This window comes from Oryctolagus cuniculus, chromosome 1 (assembly GCF_051225735.1).
Source record: "Oryctolagus cuniculus isolate XC-2025 breed Fujian yellow rabbit chromosome 1, ASM5122573v1, whole genome shotgun sequence".
NCBI lineage: Eukaryota > Metazoa > Chordata > Mammalia > Lagomorpha > Leporidae > Oryctolagus > Oryctolagus cuniculus.
Genome location: NC_142867.1, coordinates 235,294,761 through 235,317,548, shown reverse-complemented (window position 1 = coordinate 235,317,548; position 22,788 = coordinate 235,294,761). Strand labels below are relative to the sequence as shown.

At 57.8% G+C, this 22,788-nt stretch overlaps 1 protein-coding gene across 7 annotated transcripts in view; it reads left to right on the top strand.

Moving 5' to 3' along the window:
• Nucleotides 1–22,788, top strand: part of AK8 (adenylate kinase 8) — a 124,736-nt gene that overhangs the window by 31,752 nt on the left and 70,196 nt on the right. For 5 of the 7 annotated variants that reach the window (XM_051835374.3, XM_051835363.3, XM_051835361.3 and 2 more), the window contains 5 exons: nucleotides 4,049–4,130; nucleotides 4,548–4,619; nucleotides 7,284–7,484; nucleotides 11,056–11,187; nucleotides 20,644–20,733. In XM_051835374.3, coding sequence (XP_051691334.3) covers nucleotides 4,049–4,130; nucleotides 4,548–4,619; nucleotides 7,284–7,484; nucleotides 11,056–11,187; nucleotides 20,644–20,733 — 577 coding nt within the window. Of the gene's footprint in view, nucleotides 1–4,048; nucleotides 4,131–4,547; nucleotides 4,620–7,283; nucleotides 7,485–11,055; nucleotides 11,188–11,657; nucleotides 12,468–20,643; nucleotides 20,734–22,788 lie in introns of those variants that run through there. The other 2 variants (XM_089322030.1, XM_089322026.1) reach the window with 2 other exon arrangements.

The window sequence follows — 22,788 nt, the reverse complement described above, 5'->3', positions numbered from 1 at the left end:
CGAGAGGGAGGGTGGTGAGGTCTCATAGTGACCGAGAGGGGGGGGTGGTGAGGTCTCGTAGTGACCGAGAGGGAGGGCGGTGAGGTCTCGTAGTGACCGAGAGGGAGGGCGGTGAGGTCTCGTAGTGACCGAGAGGGAGGGCGGTGAGGTCTCGTAGTGACCGAGAGGGAGGGCGGTGAGGTCTCGTAGTGACCGAGAGGGGGGGTGGTGAGGTCTCGTAGTGACCGAGAGGGGCGGCGGTGAGGTCTCATAGTGACCGAGAGGGGGGGTGGTGAGGTCTCGTAGTGACCGAGAGGGAGGGTGGGAGGTCTCGCAGTGACCGAGGGGGGGGGCGGTGAGGTCTCGTAGTGACCGAGAGGGAGGGTGGTGAGGTCTCGTAGTGACCGAGAGGGGGGACGGTGAGGTCTCGTAGTGACCGAGAGGGGGGGCAGTGAGGTCTCGTAGTGACCGAGAGGGAGGGTGGTGAGGTCTCGTAGTGACCGAGGGGGGGGGCGGTGAGGTCTCATAGTGACCGAGGGGGGGGCGGTGAGATCTCGTAGTGACCGAGAGGGAGGGGCTCCAGCAAGGCGGGGCTCCCTCTCGGAGCCAACGCCAGAAACCGCAGGTGCAACTTGGGCTCCTCCGACCGTCTGCACTGCAGAACGGAGACTGGAGCAACTTCCGGCTTCATCGCAAGCACACCTCACCAAGTGTCGGATCAGGCCGGAAGCATTAAATTGCACGCGCACGCGCGTGTGTGTGCGTGTGTGTCTGTGTAACTACCCTCGCAGTTCTTGCCTTCAGAGATTGTGTGCTGCAGACACTGCTGGCAGCGTAAGGGAGCTGACGCGCTCCTCTGAAAACGTCAGCCCTCCCTTGATTAACTCACGATGTGATGCCAGTCCGAAGTTTGGGTAGCATTTCTGTTTTGGAACTTGACAAAATGCTTCTTCTTGCCTGGAAGGATAGATTCTGAAAACAAAAGGAGGCACAGTACCTCCTCCAGGGTGTCACAAAGAACCATAAAGCAATAAGAGTTTAAACAGTCAAATAAAACTAATTCAACAGCCTGTGTGAAGAATGAGGCCAGAGCCGATGTCACAGCCACGTCAAAGCTCTGACAGCAGGGGCGTGGCAGGAAGAGGCGGGGCTGCTTCCCAGATAAGGTTGGGGCAGTTGGTGAGCCGTCAGGAGCGTCCGGTGGCTCCCACAGCGCCGTGTGGTTTTACGCACCCATTAGGTGTAGGACGTGAAAATGGGTTGGAGTTGTGGCACAGCGGGTGAAGGCGCCACTCGGGAGGCCTGCACCCCCCGTGAGAGTGCCCGGTTCAAGTCCCGGCTCCTCTGTACCTCCAGTCCAGATTCCTGCCCCTGAGTCTGGGAGGCAGCAGACGATGGCCCGAGGAAGTGAGTGCCTGCCTCCCTGGCTTCAGGCTGGCCCAGCCCTGGGTGTTGTGTGCATTTAGGGAGTGGACCAGCAGATGGAGGATTCTCTCTCTCTCTCTCTTTCTTCTCTTCAAATAAATAGTCTTTTTTTTTTTAAAGTAAAAATTTCAAACTACACAGTGAATGTTTGTCAGCTTCTGTGGTGGGAAAGGCTTTTTGGTGCATCCATGCAGCACCAGAACCCCAAGAGGAAAGTGGTGACAGACATGAACCAGAACTGGTGTGTCAGAAACACTACCAGACCCCAATTAGAGGGCCACACACAGCCATCAGAAAACACGGTGCCACTGTCGACCTCAAGGGGTCTCGTGGTAGTGTTGCCACAGTTGCCTGTTCGTATTCTTAGTATGTAAAGAGTTGCTGTGATAGCCGGCGCCGCGGCTCACTAGGCTAATCCTCCGCCTAGCGGCGCCGGCACACCGGGTTCTAGTCCCGGTCGGGGCGCCGGATTCTGTCCCGGTTGCCCCTCTTCCAGGCCAGCCCTCTGCTGTGGCCAGGGAGTGCAGTGGAGGATGGCCCAGGTGCTTGGGCCCTGCACCCCATGGGAGACCAGGAAAAGCACCTGGCTCCTGGCTCCTGCCATCGGATCAGCGCGGTGCGCCGGCCGCAGCGCACCGGCCACGGCGGCCATTGGAGGGTGAACCAACGGCAAAGGAAGACCTTTCTCTGTGTCTCTCTCTCTCACTGTCCACTCTGCCTGTCAAAAAAAAAAAAAAAAAAAAAAAAAAAAAGAGTTGCTGTGACTAAGTAAAAGGATGAAGCTCCCAGGGGAAAGTGGCCAGACAGCAAGACCAGACCCTGAGGCACAGGAAGCGTTCAGAGAGCCAGTGAAGACGGGAGTGACCGAAGATACAAATTAGAGGGGAGATGGACAGCTACCTCCCCAAGGAGGTGCTCCACACGGAGCCATAAACTGGCCGGGCAGTTCTGGGGAGCTCACACGAGATGTGTTGAGAACCGGGAGAAGGCATCGGCTTCAGAGCTGCAGCTTAAGGATATCCAAAATGTACAGCATTTTTTTTCTAATGGGAAAAACTGAAATCAAACTAAATGAGCAACAGGACGGGGTTAACGTCCAGCAGGTCACTGCACACAACCCCGGGCAGCTGTGCAAACTCCCGGGAGAGCAGCGCCTTGTGGCTGTTCACGGAGCACTGTAGCTACGTGGAAGAACGGATGACGAAGGAGGACGTGCAGGGATCCTCCCGCCTCCCCTGCCCCCGGAACCCGTGTCTGTGCTGCCCAGAAGGAGGCCCAGCAGGGCGCTGACAGTGGGCCGCTGAGGACGGTGGGGCATCGGGAGCCTGACTCATCACCTCCGCTTCCTGGTGTCTTCGTGGGGCGTGCAGCGATCCTGTATTACTGTCATGTTTACAGAGTGAATAGTGGGGTGCGTGTTTGGTGCAGTGGTTGTACCCACTGCTTGGGTCACCCACACCCCACTGGGGTCCAGCTTCGCTCCCAGTTCTCACTTCTGGCTAATGCACTCCTGGGAGGCAGCAGGTAATGGCTCAAGTCCTTGGGCCCCTGCCACCCCCGTGGGGATCCAGATGGAGTTTCAGGCTCCTGGCTTCAGTCTGGCTGAGCCTCGCTGCTGTGGGCATTGGGGGAGTGAACCAGTGGGTGAGATCTCTCTCTCTCTCTCTCTCTCAAATTAAATAAATACTTTTTTTTAATATTGGAAGAGTTAATTGATAAAGCTAAACCAGTGCCCTGGCTGTGCTGAGAAGGGGCTTCAGCCCTGCTGTGGGTTGACTCCAGACCAGAAACCTGAGCCCAGGTCTAATGCGTCATCCAGCACTTGCTTGAAAACCGGGATTTGGTTTTGATCCTGGTGATTCCTTGTCCCAGGGATCCCAGATCTAAGAAACCGTCTTGAGGAAACAAAGCAACACGTGGAAGGAGCTGTACGCTGAAGATGCCCGTCATGCTGTTACTTACGGCAGTGACAATTTTTTAAAAAACATTTATTTTATTTATTTGAAAGACAGAGTTACAGAGAGAGAGAGAGAGAGAGAGAGAGAGAGAGTCTTCCATCCGCTAGTTCACTCCCCAAATGGCCACAATGGCCGGAGCTGTGCCGATCTGAAGCCAGGAGCCAGGAGCTTCTTCCAGGTCTCCCACGTGGTGCAGGGGCCCAAGGACTTGGGCCATCTTCCACTGCTTTCCCAGGCCACAGCAGAGAGCTGGATTGGAAGAGGGGCAGCCGAGACTAGAACCGGCACCGATATGGGATGCCAGTGCCTCATGCCAGGGCTTTAACCTGCTGCACCACAGCGCTGGCCCCCAGCAGTGACAGTTGTCAGCAGCCGTGGGACGTGGCTGAGTGGCACACTCACGTGGTGGGGCGTTACCTAGCCGTGGACCTGGGCAAAGACGCACGTGGCAGCCACAATGTTGGGTGGAGAAAATGCGGACATCAAATGTGTGCTGTGGTTCTCATTGTGAGCGTAAGATGGGGAGGGACGACACTGTCGTGAGGCGGTGGTTACAGAACGTCGGTGTGGAGGTCAGGAAACTCTTTTCCTGGCCGTGAGAGTCGCAGTCTTTCGGTACAGCTGTTGCATTCTTCTAAAGACAATATCTGAGAGCCCAGCTGAGCGCCTCCCCCGTCCCCCACCAGGGCTGGGTCCTGGACGGCCTCCCGGAGTCGCGAGAGCAGGTGCTGATGATGCAGACGCTGGGCCTCGCCCCCAGACACGTCAGTGAGTGGCTCCCGGGGCCCCGAGGGCGGGCGGGGGCACCTGCTCCGAGCCCCCGGCTCCCTCCCAGAGGAGGGCTGCTGGGCCCAGGACCTGCCGAGGACAAGGGCAGCCCCGCCACGTCCCTCGCAAAGCTGGAAGTGTCAGCTTTTCCTCCAGACAGTGGGGTTTTGGTCGCGCCCCGGCGGTTCCTTGTCCCGAGCATCCGAGATGCTCCCTGGTGACGTGTGTCGCAAGTGTGGCGGTCTTCCCGGGGCTGTTCGGGACGGCGAAGGCCATCAGCCATGGGGACGCCCCGTGGCAGCCGTTCCCAGGCCTGGGACCCAGGGCGTGGGGAGTTCCCGGGGAGGGGGTGGCGGTTGTTGTGATGTCACCAGACAGCCCACCAGGTCTAGTCTGCTCTTTTTCCTCTCTGCCCAGTCGTGCTGAACGCGCCGGACATGGTCCTGATAGAGAGAAACCTGGGGAAGAGGATCGACCCTCAGACTGGAGGTACAGCCGTCTCCCACCCCTGCCCGCCCCAGGGGTTTCAGAGGGGGTGCTGATATGGCCCCTACCCCACCCCAGCCTCAACCCCCACCCCACTGACACTCAGACTGGAGGTACAGCCGTCTCCCACCCCTGCCCGCCCCAGGGGTTTCAGAGGGGGTGCTGATATGGCCCCTACCCTACCCCAGCCTCAACCCCCACCCCACTGATACTCAGACTGAAGGTACAGCCGTCTCCCACCTCCGCCCCACCCACCCTCAGACTGGAGGCACAGCTGTCTCCCACCCCTGCCCGCCCCAGGGGTTTCAGAGGGGGTGCTCATACGGTTCCCATGCCTCCCCCTGCCCCGTGCTCAGGCACACCCAGGCTCGCGTGCCGCAGGCTGGCTGTTGAGTGGAAGACACTGGAGGCGTCCATCAGTTTGAGCAGATGTGGCGGCGAGGGCCTGTTTCCACCACGGAGGGGCCTTGCTCCTGCAGAGCCAGGCTGGAGTGGGGGGTCACTCCCGGTGCCTGGGCTTTGCTGAGGCTGTGTCCTGGCTCGGGGCCGTGCACACGGCCCCAGGGTGTGTCTCCACCTCCTTGAGGGAGACCGTGACCCGCATCCTTGGTCACGTGCGCAGAAGAGAGCCGGCACTTGGGAGTGAGAAGGCCGGGACGCGTGGCTGTGAGGACGCAGGGCGGCTGTGCAGGGCCGCGTGTCAGGAGCCTGCTGCCCGCAGCTTGGCCGAGGTCACTGCTGTCAGTGTTACTGTTGCTGCGTTCTGCAGTCGTGGGATTGTCACTGTGGTATTCTGCAGCAGCATGTTGTAGTCACCGCAACAGCAAGTCATTGCCACTGGTGCGCTGCTGTTACTACAGCGGTGTGCTGCTGTTACTACAGCGGTGTGCTGCTGTTACTATAGTAGTATGTTACCATTACTACAGCAGTGTGCTGCTGTTACTACAGCATGCTATTGTTACTACAGCAGTGTGCTGCTGTTACTATAGTAGTATGTTACTGTTACTACAGCGGTGTGCTGCTGTTACTATAGTAGTGTGCTACTGTTACTATAGTAGCATGTTACTGTTACTACAGCGGTGTGCTGCTGTTACTACAGCGGTGTGCTGCTGTTACTATAGTAGTGTGCTACTGTTACTACAGCGGTGTGCTACTGTTACTACAATAGTGTGCTACTGTTACTACAGCGGTGTGATGCTGTTACTACAGTAGTGTGCTGTTGTTACTACAGTAGTGTGCTACTGTTACTACAGTGGTGTGCTGCTGTTACTATAGTAGTATGTTACTGTTACTACAGCGGTGTGCTACTGTTACTACAGTGGTGTGCTGCTGTTACTACAGTAGTGTGCTGTTGTTACTACAGTAGTGTGCTACTGTTACTACAGTGGTGTGCTGCTGTTACTACAGTAGTGTGCTGTTGTTACTACAGTAGTGTGCTACTGTTACTACAGTGGTGTGCTGCTGTTACTATAGTAGTATGTTACTGTTACTACAGCGGTGTGCTACTGTTACTACAGTGGTGTGCTGCTGTTACTACAGTAGTGTGCTGTTGTTACTACAGTAGTGTGCTACTGTTACTACAGTGGTGTGCTGCTGTTACTATAGTAGTATGTTACTGTTACTACAGCGGTGTGCTGCTGTTACTACAGCGGTGTGCTGCTGTTACTACAGTAGTATGCTGTTGTTACTACAGCGGTGTGCTGCTGCTACTATAGTAGTGTGTTACTGTTACTACAGCGGTGTGCTGCTGTTACTGCAGTGATGTGCTGTTGTTACTACAGTAGTGTGCTGCTGTTACTATAGTAGTATGTTACTGTTACTACAGCAGTGTGCTGCTGTTACTATAGTAGTATGTTACTGTTACTACAGCAGTGTGCTGCTGTTACTACAGCAGTATGCTACTGTTACTACAGTGGTGTGCTGCTGTTACTGCAGTGGTGTGCTGTTGTTACTACAGCAGCGTGCTGCTGTTACTGCTGCGGTGTGCTGTTGTTACTACAGTAGTGTGCTGCTGTTACTACAGTGGTGTGCTATTGTTACTACAGTGGTGTGCTATTGTTACTGCAGCGGTGTGCTGCTGTTACTACAGCAGTGTGCTGTTGTTACTACAGCGGTGTGCTACTGTTACTACAATAGTGTGCTACTGTTACTACAGCGGTGTGATGCTGTTACTACAGTAGAGTGCTGTTGTTACTACAGTAGTGTGCTACTGTTACTACAGTGGTGTGCTGCTGTTACTACAGTAGTGTGCTGTTGTTACTACAGTAGTGTGCTACTGTTACTACAGTGGTGTGCTGCTGTTACTATAGTAGTATGTTACTGTTACTACAGCGGTGTGCTGCTGTTACTACAGCGGTGTGCTGTTGTTACTACAGTGGTGTGCTATCGTTACTACAGCGGTGTGCTATCGTTACTACAGTGGTGTGCTGTTGTTACTACAGTGGTGTGCTATTGTTACTACAGCGGTGTGCTATCGTTACTATAGTGATGTGCTGCTGTCACTACAGTGGTGTGCTGCTGCTACTACAGCGGTGTGCTATCGTTACTACAGCAATAGGGTAGTCAGAGCAGGCCCAGGATGGAAGCCCTGGCACTGCTGGTCCTAGCCCCCGCCGGGCGCCGTGTCTCCACGGCCGGCTGACTCTCACCGCGTGCCGCTCTCTGCAGAGATCTACCACACCACCTTCGACTGGCCCCCCGAACCCGAGACGCAGAACCGCCTGGTGATACCAGAGGGCATCTCGGAGCTGGAGACGGCTCGGAAGCTGCTGGAGTACCACAGGAACGTCATCCGGATCCTGCCCTCCTACCCCGGAATCCTGAAGGCCATCAGCGCCGACCAGCCGTGTGTGGACATCTTCTACCAGGGTGAGCCCCACGGTGCACGTCCACCCCTCCCCCCGCAGCTTCGGTCTGGCGGTGGCGCAGGCCCAGGGTGCGCCGGGATCCCGGGCGCTGACTCATTCTCCACCCAGGAAGGAAGGCTGGCGGCATCCCGGAGAGGCATCCTGGGAGAGCCGGGATGTGGCCTCTCCTGCAGCCCACCCTGGCTTGAGGGGATGGGAGGAGGGCAGGCAGGGGGTGGGGTGGGAGGGCAGGCAGGGGATGGGGTGGGAGGAGGGGAGGCAGGGGATGGGGTGGGAGGAGGGGAGGCAGGGGGTGGGGTGGGAGGAGGGCAGGCAGGGCTGGGGTGGGAGGGACGCGTCCACAAGTTCAGGCTTGGCCTTGAGGGACAGGGAAGGAGAACACATAACGATGAAGACTGGGACGAAAGCAAGAAAGCAGCAGGCAGACCCTGCCCGACGTGGTGGACCCTGCAGAGCAGGGCCAGGCAGACCCAGCCCGGTGTCCACAGCCGCGGCTACAGCTCACAGCCGCTTGGCGGAAGTCGGCCGAAGCCGCTGTGCGAGGCGGGGGGGGGGGGGGGAGGGCATTGCACCGAGAACTGGAGCTGGGTGACCTGTGCTGAGCCCCAGCCCCGTCACACAGCAGCTGTGCGCCTGAGGCAGCTCCCTTAACCCCTCAGAGTCAGTGTTGCCATCCCTAAAATGGGAGCAAAGCTGTGCCTTCCTCCCCGTGTAGGCAAGGACTCAGCGAGACCCACCAGCCTGGTGTGGCTGCCATGGCTGCCGCGAGCCCGGAGCGGGTGCCCTGCGGATGCCTGAGTGATTCCACCCCAGAGCGCTGCGCTTGCTAAGTCTGTGTAGACAACTTGCCGTGCAGGCTACTGAACCGGTCAGCCCGCCGCCGCCCTGCAGCCGGCAGGGCCCTTTTCCCCATAGAAGAGCTTTGTTTTGTTGGGGCGGGGGCTCCCAGCTGCCCCCACCCCTCCCCGTAGAAGCCTGGTGGCCTGATCGGCCTTCTGCCGGCAGGCGGCACCGCCCGCACCCCCGCACCCAGGCTCGGCGACCTCCCCGCTCCCGCGACTGCGTCTGGGAAGGGTTTTAGTAGCAAACCCTGCTCCCACGATCAACAACATTTATCTTCTGCCATGATTCTGAATTCACACATTAATTACTTCCAAATCACTTAATTAAATTTAAAAGTTCATATGATCATTCATAAAGAATTCATGCCTGGAATTGTAAATAAAAATGTGAGTGTCTGAATATTAATTATTATTAATTAATAATGCAGAGAGATAAATTGAAAATTGGGATGCAAAATTCTCCCTGTGTTGTTTTTTTAATCTCTGTGCAGTGCATCCACCAAGCGCAGATTTCTAAAAAGAATAATTAGATGTTGACACTGCCTGGGGGATCATTACTTCTAATTAACTTGGTTATTTACTGTAAATTAAGCATCATTTGTAAGCAGGCTGCCTGCTTTCAGATGCGCTGGATCACGGAGGGTCCGAGACTGAAGGAGCTTTGCTGGGCCCCTCTTGCTTCCTCAGGGCCGCCCTCCCCGGGCGCTGCTACCCAGGACAGTGGGTGAGGGAGGCTGACCCGGCCCTGCCACGTCTCTGAGCCTCATGGACACATCTGGAAAATGGACAAGATTAGCGCACCTCTCACGGGATTGTTTTTTTCTTTTAAAGATTTATTTATTTATTATTTGAAAGGCAGAGTTACAGAGAGGCAGAGGCAGAGAGAGAGAGAGAGAGAGAGAGAGAGAGAGGTCTTCCATCTGCTGATTTACTCCCTAAACGGCCTCAACAGCCAGAGTTATGCCTGTCCAAAGCCGGGAGCCAGGAGCTTCCTCCAGGTCTCCCACGCGGGTGCAGGGGCCCAAGCACTGGGCATCTTCCACTGCTTTCCCGGGTCATCAGCAGGGAGCTGGATCAGAAGTGGAGCAGCTGGGACTCGAACCGGCACCCATATGGGATGCCAGCGCTGCAGGCGGTGGCCTCACCTTCTGTGCCATGGCGCCTGCCACGACGTAGACTGTTTCGCGTAGTAATCGATACGTGATGATGGTGATGGTGATGGTGGTATCACAGCTTGGCAAACCATTTTAACTTGCCTGTGCCTTTTAGTTCTATGAAAGAAGTTCCTATAGTGTCTCCAACAACCCTTCCAAGTAGATAATCCTACAGAGATTCCAGAGTTCAGACTGTCCACAAACTGGGACCTACCCCAGGGCCTCTAGGTTGGGAGCAAGTCTGCCCCCTCTCCCACCCAGGCAGCACTTGGCAAAGTCTGCAGACAGTTTGTGGTTGTCACAACTTGGGGTCTGCCACTGGCAAACAGTGGGACAGCCAGGGGGCTTCTCAACACCCTGCAAATCACGGGGCAGCCCCACAGCCAGGAGGCGCCTGGGCCCAAACACCGGTGTCGCCCGGGCTGAGGAACCATGCCACACCTGTGGAGCATTCTTGGCAGGAGGCTGTTGACTGGCCCCAGCCTGGGGCAGGATCCCTTGGAGGCCACTGGCAAGGCGGGTCAGCAGGAAGGGGCGGGCCACCTGTGGCCGGCACAGGCTGGTCCAGGGCCTTGGCAGGAGGTGAGGCCGGAGGAAGGGCATCCCGTTTGCAAGGCCCGGCTCCCTGGCCCCACGGGCAGGCGCCTCCCTGGCCCAGGTACCCACAGTGCCTTTCTCTGCACTCACTGGCCTGTTCTCGCAGCCTCTCTCCTGAGCTCAGCTGGGAGGCAGCCCGGCTTGATGGTCAGCAGCTTCTCCCCGTGACTTCGTGGCATCCAGTTCCCCCCACGGGTGGGTCACCTGGCCGCTGGAGGTGGTCACCTGTGCCTCTCCAGTTCTTTGTTCACCCAATGCCACGGAGCCCCCGCAGGCCAGGGCCGCGCCGCGCCGTCTGCCCGCTCCTGTGGCCTGTTTGATCAGTGCCTCCTGTGAGACCCACAACGAGGAGTGCGGCTGCACACAGGGCTCTCCCCCGACTCCCTGCGCCGGACCCCTTGCGGCCTGGTGCAGCCATCAGAGCGGGTGCCCGACGTGAGGGCACTCCCGCACAAGCCCGCCTGCTCCCAGACCTGCTCCCAGCCTGCATCAGTTTGGAAACCTCGCAGACCCAACAGTGCCAGCTCCCAACCCTGGCCCACCCGGCCCGGCTACCTGGAGGGCAGTGTGCTGTGTCCTAGGACCCCTCTTGGATGTCCCTGCCCCTGCCCCTTCCCCTGTCCCTGTCCCTGCCCCTGTCCCTGCCCCTGTCCCTGCCTCTGCCCCTGCCCCTTCCCCTGTCCCTGTCCCTGCCCCTGCCCCTGCCCCATCCCTGCCCCTGCCCCTGTCCCTGCCCCTGTCCCTGACCCTGCCCCTGTCCCTGCCCCTGTCCCTGCCCCTGCCCCTGTCCCTGCCCTGACCCCTGCCCTGCCCTGACCCCTGATTCCCTCCCCTGCAGCTTTGCCCTTGGCTGCTTCTCAGGGGGTCTCCATGGTGCTGTCAGAGGCAAACAGTCCCCGCCCTGCGGGAGCAGGTGTTGGAAGCCACTTTCCCGTCCCTTAGGGCCTGGGTCTATGATCCTCCTATGCTCTCTTTCCAGCTCTGACCTATGTCCAAACCCACCATCGATCCAACGCCCCGTTCACCCCGAGAGTGCTGCTGTGCGGGCCCCTGGGCAGCGGGAAGAGCCTGCAGGCCGCCCTCCTGGCCCAGAAATACGGCCTTGTCAATGGTGAGTCCCCGCAAGCCGCCCTGCCTCCTCCCTCCCGCGGGGTGGGCCCAGGGCCCGGTGGGCAGGAGGGCTCCAGACCACCGCTGCTGCTTGCGCTCTGCTCTCAACAATTTGCAGTCAGCGCTTCCCCGCGGGCGTAGGATGCTCCCCTCCTGTAGGGGAAAGTTGCCATAAACACGTGAGCCGATGCAGACGCGGCGGCAGCCCAAGGAGCCGCGGTGCTTTCTCGACATCGTCGGGTTATAGCCGAGGAGCAGGGCTTTTTGTGTGCCGTCACCAGAGACACCTGATGCAGCCCGGGCCGCCCCCGGGAGCCCCAGCTCCTGCATGAAGCGGAGCCGCTGGTGGCTGCTCGTTCCCTCCGGTCTCGCTCGGCTCCCAGCCCCGGGTCCGTGTGTTTACAGGCAAGCGGTCTCTGAGCCAGAGGCCGGCTCCTCACTCCGCAGCTTCCATAAATATTTCACCAGCAGGAGAGGAAACATTGAGATCAGCTCGCCAGGTCCCGGGCAGACTCGGCTGCTGGCCTGCGTTCAGGAGGATCAAGCCCAGAAGGAGGAAGACACTGGGGCTGATCCACAGTGCGGGGCGGAGGGGTGCACAGCCTCTGCTCGTGTACCCGGCCCTGCAGGGCGAGTGTGAGTGTGTAAGCCCCCGGCCACACAGACAGCGACAGACAGACACGCGGGAGGTCACTCGGCGAAGCGTGTGCCCAGGGGGAGTCACCGTGTGAGTTTCTTTTGATGCAAAAACAGTGCTGAAGTCCACAAGCAGTTTTTTTTTCACTGTACACATCAGAGTAAACTCCCACCTGGATTTGTTTGTTTCTTTATTGGGCCAAAGCTGGGGGCTGGGGACTCCGGCCCGGTCTGTCACCTGCTGCCTCCCAGGGTCCGCGTTAGCAAGAAGCTGACGTCGGAGGCCAGAGCCAGGGATTGAGGTCAGGGACCTGGGTGCTCGGCTGAATGCCTGCCCTCAGGCGTGCAATTCCAGCTGCCGCAGACGTGCAGGAATGACAACGTGTGTTACGGATTTCCAGAGTTTTTGCAACAAAATAAACCTCTTAATTCCATTTGCACAAACTTCTGGAGGCCCTTGTGCACACACAAACACAAATGTGGATGCACACGACCTCGGAAGGACCAAGTGTTGAACAAAATGCTTTTCAGTTAGATTTACACCAACTTCCTAAATCCCAGAGTCACTCAGACTGGCCCGGAATCAGCCGCAAGGTGAAGATAGAGACCGGACAGTTATGCTACAAATTGTACTAGCATGGAAAAAAAGTATGCACTTGAGGGTAGAAAATGCTTTCCCGTGCATGGATTAAAAACAGATTATTCAAAGAATTCCTTCTCCTGCTGATTTTACTTGTAAAGAATGAGGCGCGAGGCCGGCATTTTGATGTAGCAGGAAAAGCCGCTGTGACACCGGCATCCTATATGAGTGCCTGTTGTGAGTCTTGGCTGCCCCACTTCCTATCCCCTCCCCACTAAGGTGCCTGGGAAAGCAGCAGCAGATGACCCACGTCCGTGGGCCCCCACACCCCCACGGGAGACCCGGAAGAAGTTCCTGGCTCCTGGCTTCAGCCTGGCCCAGTGCTGGCCGCTGTGGCCATTTAGGGAGAGAACCAGCGGGTGGGAGTTATCTCTCCTTCTCTCCCTCTCTCTATAACTGACTTTCAAGTAAAGTAAACACATCTCTTAAAAAAGAAGAGGAAGGGGGGGAGGAGGAAGAGGTGGAGGAGGAAGAGGAGGAAGAAGGCTCAGTCTCAGTGGTTGAGGGTGACTTCGTGTGGCCGCTCCGCTGGGGGTGGCTCGAACTCCTGGTGCTACTTGGTGGGAGTCACCGCTCTGGGCGGGGCTTTGTTTATGCAGACACTTTCATTCAAGATGAGTTTTTTTAAATATATTATCTATTTATTTATTTATTTTATTTGACAGGTAGAGTTATAGACAGTGAGAGAGAGACAGACAGAGAGAAAGGTCTTCCCTCCTTTGGTTCACTCCCCAAATGGCCTCCAAGGCCGGTGCTGTCAGGTGCTTTTCCTGGTCTCCCATGGGGTGCAGGGCCCAAGCACCTGGGCCATCCTCCACTGCCCTCCCGGGCCACAGCAGAGAGCTGGCCTGGAAGAGGGGCAGCCAGGACCAGATCCCGGCACCCATGTGGGATGCCGGCGCTGCAGGCGGAGGATTAGCCAAGTGAGCCACGGCGCCAGCCCCCCTTTTTTAATATAATTTAAATGGTTTTCAGTGCACCAAATCGCGAGGAGAAGAAATTGCCTGCCTAGTTTTTTGTCCCCAAAATGAAACAGTGAGGTTCAGCATGGTTTTAGCTCTGTAGCAAAGCAGCCATTATGGGACTTTAGCTAGTGGGGCGTTAGGAGACTGACTCAGGAAATGCACAAAGCTGGCCTCGAAAAACGCACGGCAACTTGACAAGGAGTCAGCCGGTGCTGGGAAGAGGCAGGGCCGCGCCCTGAGGCTGGAGCGCAGGCACTGACCCCGAGCCCCTAAACCAGGGCGGCCGCCCCACATACACCCACCAAGTTCATCCCAGGACCACCATTGGAAATCAGCGGGCACGTCACGGGCACCTTCTGGAAGGTGACGGCCTGTCGCTCCCCCTCTTCGTGGAGGAGCGACACAGGACCCTGCGCTGTTCTTTCGTCTGCTCGGCCCTCCCCGGGTTTGCTGCTGGTTCTTCCCGGGTTGGCTACTATCCCTTCCACCTCCGTGGAAGGGCAGTTCCCCCTGGCCACATTCCCCACTTCCGCAGGGGAGCGGCACACCGCCGGCCGGCTCGTCTCGGGGGCTGCACAGGTGTTCCCTCAGCTAGATGTTCCCCATAGATGTTCCTGGTGCATGCCGTCTCTCTCCTCCTTTATAGTCCTCCTCCGCCAATCCTAACTCGGCTGCCCACACGCCGAGTACGCTGCTCTCCTCCAATCAGGAGCAAGTCCTACAGTTTATTGGTTGAACTGGAGGCAGCTGTGCGGAAGCTGTTTACTTCTCTCCCAGCGCCATATTGTGGGAGAGCAGATGCATAGAATAAGTCTTAATTCCAGTAACTCAGTCTAGTCCGGATTGCTCCCCACAGATCCCCCTTTCTTTTTATTTTTTTGGCGTTGATACGCGCCTGTCTTCGGTGTCCCGCGGCACACACTCTGCTCTACTTGCTAGAGTTGCCACAGGCTCTTACAAGTCCTATCAATCAGGCAAACCGAATCCGGGTCCTCTCTTCGCCATGTTGTGAGGAGGTTTTTAGGCGCTGATGCGTGCCTGTGTTCGGTGCCCTGCAGCGCATGCTCTACTCTGCTAGAACTGCCTGCAGGTGCTTACAAAACCTATCAGGCAAACCGAATCCAAGCCTTCTCATTGCCGTATTGTGGGGGAGACTTATTAGTGTTGGTTCGTGCCTATCTTCGGTGACCTGCAGCTCATGCTTTGGTCGAGCTGCTTGCTGGTGCTTACTGCCTTAAATCAGGCAGACCGAATCCAAGCCTCCTAATTGTTGCATTGTGGGGAAGCCTTACTGATGTTAATTCGTGCCTGTCTTCGGTGACCTGCGGCGCATAAGCTGCTAGCCGCCCAGGTGCTCATCGCCTCACTTAATCAGGCAGACCGAATCCAAGCTTTCTCATTGCCATGTTGAGGGGAGGCCTTTCTATTTCTCTATTTCTCTATCTCCGGGCATTCCTATTTCTCCCATTTTACTTCTATCTTCCAGCATTCCTATTTCTCTCACTTTACTTCTAAACTTCTGTTTCTCTTATCCCTGCAGCTTCCCGGCGCCTCGCCCTGCCGGCAGCTTCACGGCTCCGCGCAGCTTCCCAGCGCCTCGCCGGCTCTGAGCCGCTTCAGCCCGCGCCTCGGCTTTGCGCGGCTTGGCTTCGCGCGCTCCGCGGTCTCCACGCCCTTCGCGTCTGCACCACGGCCTCGCGCCAGCCCCGTTCCCTATCTACTTGTGCCCCGCACGCTCTGTCTGCGTGCGGCAGCCTCCGCGAGTCACACAGCGTAGCTTACGTGTCCGCCACTAGCATTCAATCTAAGTTCCCCGGGCTAGCCTGGCGAATTCAACCCAGCATACGTCTCCGCCCCACGATTTGGCTTCCCGTCCTTTGCTCCCCGGGCTAATCAGACGGATCCCAACCAGGCTCACGTTTCAGCTTCTGGTTTCAACTTTTCGCCCCCTATTCCCGGGCTAACTTGAGAATCCCAAAGTGGCTTCCGTTTCCGCCTTGGCCTGCCCCCCGCGGCTTCAATTTCCCTAACACTTTTCTCTACCCGGTATGTTTCCCCAAACTTTCCTCCAACGATATTCCTCCCTCATTTCTCCTGGCCTCTCCCCACAGTCCGCATCCGAGTTTGTTCTCGCTTTCACTTTCGCTTTCAATCCTAACTTCTTTCGCACAGTCCATATCCGAGTCTATGCCTAGGCTTTCTTTTTTTTTTTTTTTTTTTTTTGACAGGCAGAGTGGACAGTGAGAGAGACAGAGAGAGAAAGGTCTTCCTTTTGCCGCTGGTTCACCCTCCAATGGCCGCCGCTGCAGCCGGCGCACCGCGCTGATCCTGGCAGGAGCCAGGAGCCAGGTGCTTTTCCTGGTCTCCCATGGGGTGCAGGGCCCAAGCACCTGGGCCATCCTCCACTGCACTCCCTGGCCATAGCAGAGAGCTGGCCTGGAAGAGGGGCAACCGGGACAGAATCCGGCGCCCCAACCGGGACTAGAACCCGGTGTGCCGGCGCCGCAAGGTGGAGGATTAGCCTATTGAGCCACGGCGCCGGCTTGCCTAGGCTTTCAATAGCTTCTTCCGGCACCTAGGCTCTTTGCTAGTCTCTCTCTCCGGTATTTTCCCACTTCTTCCCGTTTCTTCCCTCCTAAGTTTGCTATCCGTCCTAGGTTTCCTATCCGAGTCACGGCACCATTATGTCGCTCCCCCTCTTTGTGGAGGAGCGACACAGGACCCTGCGCTGTTCTTTCGTCTGCTCGGCCCTCCCCGGGTTTGCTGCTGGTTCTTCCCGGGTTGGCTACTATCCCTTCCACCTCCGTGGAAGGGCAGTTCCCCCTGGCCACATTCCCCACTTCCGCAGGGGAGCGGCACACCGCCGGCCGGCTCGTCTCGGGGGCTGCACAGGTGTTCCCTCAGCTAGATGTTCCCCATAGATGTTCCTGGTGCATGCCGTCTCTCTCCTCCTTTATAGTCCTCCTCCGCCAATCCTAACTCGGCTGCCCACACGCCGAGTACGCTGCTCTCCTCCAATCAGGAGCAAGTCCTACAGTTTATTGGTTGAACTGGAGGCAGCTGTGCGGAAGCTGTTTACTTCTCTCCCAGCGCCATATTGTGGGAGAGCAGATGCATAGAACAAGTCTTAATTCCAGTAACTCAGTCTAGTCCGGATTGCTCCCCACAACGGCCGGCAGTGCAGGTGCACCCAGTGGCGTCCTTGCTTGGGTTGTACTCCACTCCCCTCAGCGAGCACGGATGCCGCGGGTGCGGCATGAGCACTGGGGGCAGCCACAGGCCCTGCTGCCCGGCGCACTCCTCAGACAAGCTGTGGCAGTGCCGCTGCATGCAGAACCCGCGGCCTCCGACTAGAAGCCCGGGCAGCGCCCTGACAGCCGTGGTGCCTCGCTCAGAGCCGGAGGGGCAGAGAGTCGCGGGGCAGGGCTGGTCTCGTCTTGTTTGCTTTTTAAAGATGTGTTTTGAAGATTTTAAAGATTTGAAAGGAAGAGTTACACACACACACACAGAATTTTCCATCTTCTGGTTCACTCCCCAAAGGCCCACAATAGCCGAAGCCACGAGCCTGGAGCCCATCCAGGTCTCCCACGTGGGTGGCAGGGACCCGAACGTTTAAGCAGCACCTGCTGCGTGGGAAGCGTGGAGTAGCCCGCGTGGGGCTCAGCCCACTGCCCTCAGCGTCCACCCTGGCTGCTTGTGGTCTTTGGAATCGGATCACACAGACTCTAGGGATGTGGAGGTTTCCCAGGGTGCTTTGCGTTGTTATTTATTTCTAGTTTAATTCTTTCATGCTCAAGGAAGATGCATGCCCTCGTAATCTTGATCCTTTGAGATTTTTTTTGGTGCTTTCTTTTTTTACGGCCCAGAATATCGTTTCTCTTGGTGAATTCCATGTGCACTTGAGAAGAGTGTGTATTCTGGCCTTGGTGAGTACGGTGGACTATAGATAACAGGACAGGATGTTTGTGGCGGCCACATCTCCGTCCTTCATGGTTTCTCTCTGCTGTCTGTCTCAGTTGCTGGCAGAGGTGCGTTAGGGTCTCTGAGTGTGCATCTGTCCGTCTCCCTGCGTTCGTGTCACGTAACTGGTGAGGGGCGCACACACCAAGCGCCTTTACGTCCCCCCGATGAGATGATCCTGCGGTTTAGGAAACCAGCGGATGGGAATGGCCCGCTCCCTCCCCCGTTGGGGGCATCGTCTGATGTGCGTGCAGCCACGCTGGCTTTCTGGCGACTGCTCCCCTAGGGTCTGTCTTCCGCTCCGCCTGCATCTCACGTCCTGCACACGTGTCTTGCCGGCAGTGCAGCGTTAGGTCTTGCTGTTCCACTGAAGTGTTTAGCTCATCAGTCGCAAGGCTGCATCTTGCTTGTTGCCTGTTCGGGCCGTCTGTTCCTTGTCCCTCTTTTCCTGCCTTTTTTATTGACAGTTTTTTTTAACCAATCAAATATTGCTATTTATCTAATTTATTTCCTCTATTGTCTTTTGCTTCTTAAAGATTTATTCACTTATTCAAAAGTCAGAGTTCAGAGAAGGAGATCGACAGAGATCTCCCATCCGCTGGTTCACTCCGCAGATGGCCGCGACAGCCAGCGCTGGGCCAGGCGGAGACCAGGAGCCAGGAGTATCTTCCAGGTATCCTATGTGGGTGCAGGGCCCAAGCACTTGGGCCATCCTCCACTGCCCTCCTGGGCCACAGCAGAGAGCTGGACTAGAACCCGATGCCCATATGGGATGTTGGTGCCGCAGGCGGAGGATTAACCAAGTGAGCCACGGCGCCGGCCCCAATGCTCATTCCTTTTAACCATCATTTCCTTTAAAATTTTAAATAGATTTGTAATAATTGTCTTAAAGACCTGGTATGATGATTCCACTATCTTTGTCATCTCTCGATCTGATTCTGTGGCATATTTTTACTCTTTCTGGGGGGTCACTATTTTTTTAAAAAAGGATTTATTTTATTTATTTGAAGGCAGAGTTACAGAAAGAAAGGGAGAGTCAGAGAGATCCTCCATCGGCTGGTTCACTCCTCAAATGGTCTCAAAGACCAGGGCGGATCTAGTCCAAACCCAAGAGCTTCATTCAGATCTTCTGCGTGGGTGCAGGGACCAAGCACCTGGGCCATCTTCCACGGCTTTCCCAGGCCACAGCAGGGAGCTGGATGGGAAGTGGAGCAGCCGGGACTCAAACTGGTGCCCATATGGGATGCCGGCACTGCAGGTGGTGGCTTTACCTGCTATGCCACAGTGCCAGCCCCTAGAGGATCCCAATTTTCTGTGTTTTTTTGTTTGTTTGTTTGTTTGTTTTTATGTCATTTGTATGCTGAACACCTCGGTTAGCTTGTTGTTGAAGCCTGCATTGCTGGTTCTTTCCTGCTCTAAGAACTTTGAGAATTATGCTGCTTTGGACGCCTGTGTCCCGTTCCGGGCTGCCTGGGGTCCAGCTTCCTGCTAATGTGCCTGCAAGCAGCGGTGGCCCGAGTGCTTGGGTTCCTGCCACCCATGTAGGAGACCCAGATGCAGTTCAGGGCTCTTGGCTTCAGCCTGGCCCTGTTTGAGCTACTGTGGGTATTTGGAGAGTGAACCAGTGAACAAAGATCTCTCTCTCTCTCTTCCAAACAGACAGACAGACAGACAGACAGACAGACTTGGGCTCTAACAGGCAGTTTCCTGTTGCCCTGTGCTGTCTGCACAGAACGGCTTCCCAGGGTTCGTTCCTCTCCGTGCATTTCCAGGAGAGCAGGCCCGCCTGAGGCCTGGTGCTTCTGCGTGGCTGGCGGTGGAAGCCAGGCCTGGGTTTGACATCACACGGAGCTGGGGAGCCCAGCGCTGCCACTCAGCGGCCCTGCAGCCTGCAACAGGTCACTTCACTCCCTTGAGCCTCTGTTTCTTTATTAAAACAAACAAACCAACAGTTTGGGGCTGGCGCTGCGGCATACTGGGTCAAGCCGCCGCCAGCAGTGCCAGCATCCCACATGGGCACCGGTTCAAGACCCGGCTGCTCCTCTTTGGCTCCAGCTCTCTGCTGTGGCCATCTACTGGGAAAGCAGTGGAAGATGCCCAAGTCCTTGGGCCCCTGCACCAGTGTGGGAGACCTGGAAGAAGCTCCTGGCTCCTGGCTTCAGATTGGCTCAGGTCTGGCTGTTGCAGCCATATGAGTGAACCAGCGGATGGAAGACCTCTCTGTCTGCCCCCCCCCCCCCGCCTCTCTCTCAGCGTGTGTGTGTTTGTCTCTACCTCTCTCTGTAACTCTTTACAAAAAAAAAAAAAAAAAAAAGGCAACAGGTTGTCCTGAGACCTGAATCAGACACAGATTTGTGCCAGTGCTTGGCGCACAGAGAAGTCTCATCACGGCCACCTCTGTGCCCGTTCCATCCCTTAGCCATGGAGCCGCAAGCACCGTGGGCAAAGTCACCACTGTCGTTCGCATGGCCAGTCAGACACACCCTGTTGAGGAGCGCGTCTTTGGTGCTGGCCGTTGTCTTAAAATTCGTGTTACCCAGCTCAGTTTAGGGCTGCTCTCCGTGTCTTCAGTGTAGGCGGGAAACCCCTTAGTCCTAATTGTAAGAAACCGGGGCCGTGCGATTGACACTCGGCGAAGACGCGGCTGCAGTCTTGTGGCTTTCGCTGCCACAGTAGCCGGTGGCTGACTCACTCAGCGCCCCAGGGCCAGGCCGCGACGGGCAGCGGCATCCTGCTGTGTGCACACTCCTGCCTTGTGGCCACCCCCACCCCCAGGGACGCGCCTTGCCCGCTGGAGTGGCCGCGGGAGCCGCGTGCTTCCCCCCAGCCGCCACGGCGCCTCGCTCGCTCGGGGCTGCGCAGTTCTCGCCACAATCCCGATCGCCGTGAACGCTCAGCCGTGCCGGGGAGAAGTCGGCTCCGCTCGCTCGCTCGCTCGCTCCTGGTTCCGGGCGCGGCCCTGCTGGCGACGGCGTCCCTCCCTCGTTACTGTCTTCCCCGCCGCTTTGCATTTTTAATATGCTCCCGCCAAATGCATTCCTTTTCATGGCACAGCCGCTGCCTCCTCATTTCCCGGCCCCTGTTTGATATTTACTTTTCCTGGGACGCACGCTCACACACACAGAAACCCTTTTATATCTGTTTTTTTTCCGGTGACCTTTCTTCTCCCCCACAGCAGGCAGCACCGCGGCGTGTTTCTTCCCGTTCTGCCTTCTATTTAAAATTTAACGTGCGTCTCTGTGCCCCTCCCCCTCAGTCTGCTGCGGGCAACTGCTGAAAGAGGCTGTGGCGGACAAGTCCAAGCACGGCGAGGTCATCCGGCCCTTTTTTGAAAAGCACATGGCAGGTAGGCCGCGCCCCCCGCCAGCAGCCGCAGCTGCCCGGGCCCTGGGGAGAGCCCTGGGCCCCCGGGGTGGGGAGGGGGGCCCTGGGGAGAGCCCTCGGCCCCCGGGGCGGGGAGGGGGGCTCCCAACGGCAGTGGGGAAGCAATCTGGGGGGGGGCTCCTGGGGCTCTGCCATGAGCCAGGGCTCTGAGTCTGCTCCTTGGGGGGGGGGGGGATGGGTTCTGAACCTGCTCCTGGCAGGGGGCGGGGGGATGGGCTCTGAGCCTGCTCCTTGGGGGGGTGGGCTCTGAGCTGTTCCTGGGGGTGGAGGAATGGGTTCTGAGCCTGCTCCTTGGGGGGATGGAAGGGGGTGGGCTCTGAGCCTGCTCCTTGGGGGATAGGGGGTGGGCTCTGGGCACCCAGGCCTGACACCCCATGAGGGTGGCATAGGGGTGTACTGGGGGTGTCCCTGGAGTGTTCCGATGTGCCTGCTTGTCACCACTGGTGACCTTGTGCGCCAGGAGAGGGTAGGCAGCAATCCTGGGGCACACGTTCCCCATTAATTGGCAGGCAGAAGCCGGAAGGTTCCCCGGGCATTACAGCCGCAGGGACCGACTGGCCGCCTGTCCTCGGGGGTTGCGGGGTGGGGGAACCGGGCCCAGACAGCCTTGCGGTCCCCTCCGTGATCTCTGACGTGAGAGCATTCCCAGGTCTGGCCCCCGCCAGGGGCACCTTTGCCATCGTCCTGGTCGGGCTTCCCAGGAGCCACAGCGCAGGGAGTGAGCCGCTGAGCGTGCACAGCTGGTCTGGGGCTGGGCGCCTGGTCCTTCCTTCCGCCGACCAGCGCGTCTTCTGCCCGCCCATGCCTTCTCTGGTGACGAGTGTGGCGGCTCCTCTGTGCAGGTGTCAGTACGAGTCCCCCTCGTCAAGTCTGACTGGAACACGACCTGCGCTCCACGTGGCCGGACGCTGGCCGCCGTCTCCTCCCGGTTTCCTGGGCAGGGTCGGCCAGTGAGGAAGTGCAGGGAGCAAGCTGCCGGTGCCAACCATCGGCCTCGAGGGCCCCGGGGGAGGTGCCCCGCCCGGCTCCCCGAGCCCCTCCGAGACCTCGAATTCCCAGGTGGAGCTCAAGTGAGGGCCGTGGGCCCATCCGCAGACAGTGATCCGCGCAGGGTGAGCCGAGCCAGGCGGAGGCAGGAGGGCTGGGCAGGGTGAAAGCCAGTTCCAGTCCCAGTTCCAGTCCCAGTGCTCCCCGTCTGGTTCAGATTCCGGCGCTGCCCCACCCCCCCCCCAGCCAGGTGGCCCCCGACAACCACCTCGCCGTTCTGGAAGTCCTGGCTTCTCAGTGGCCAGGTGGGCACAGGAACCCGTGCCTTGCAGGCTGACGCGCGAGGCACAGGCCCGGGAGGCTGGCAAAGGGCAGTACTGCTGCTGCGGCGCCGCAGAGGCCAGCAGCGGTGCCCGAGGCGGCCGCACGGGGCTTCCCTCCGGCGGTGCCGCGTCCCCGTCCACGGGAGAGATGGCAGTGTCCTGTGGAAGGTGTCGGGTGACTGAAAGATGTGGAAGCAGCACGGGTGTGTGTGGGTTCGTTTTGCTGGGCAGGGTGCTGAGTACCGGGTGACCATCCAGTTCTCCAGTACCACGCGCTGGTGTTCGGGCACAGATAGTGAGTGACCCAGCGGACGAGGCCCATCTCGGAAAAGAGTGGCAGGACTTGCATGATTTTCTGTATGTTTGGATTTTTTTTTCTCAAAACATAAGTCCATAAACATACACATAAACATAAGACTTACAAGAAGTCCATAAGTAGATGTTTTCCTCTCACATCCCTCAGTAATTCTATGATGCATCATCTAGCACGTGCCTGGGCTTGCCAGCATCCCAGATCGGGTGACAGCCCTGCCCACTGTGGTGCGCGGCACGTCCGAGCGTCCTCCTGCCCTCCCCCGCCGTGTCCTGCCTGTCCTGGCCACCGCCGGCTGTGCCAGCGCCCTCATGTTCTATTGCGCGTTTGTCACCCTTCGGTTCTGGAGGCCAGAGCCCTAGAAGCAAGGCGTCCCCAGAGCTGGCCGCTCCCT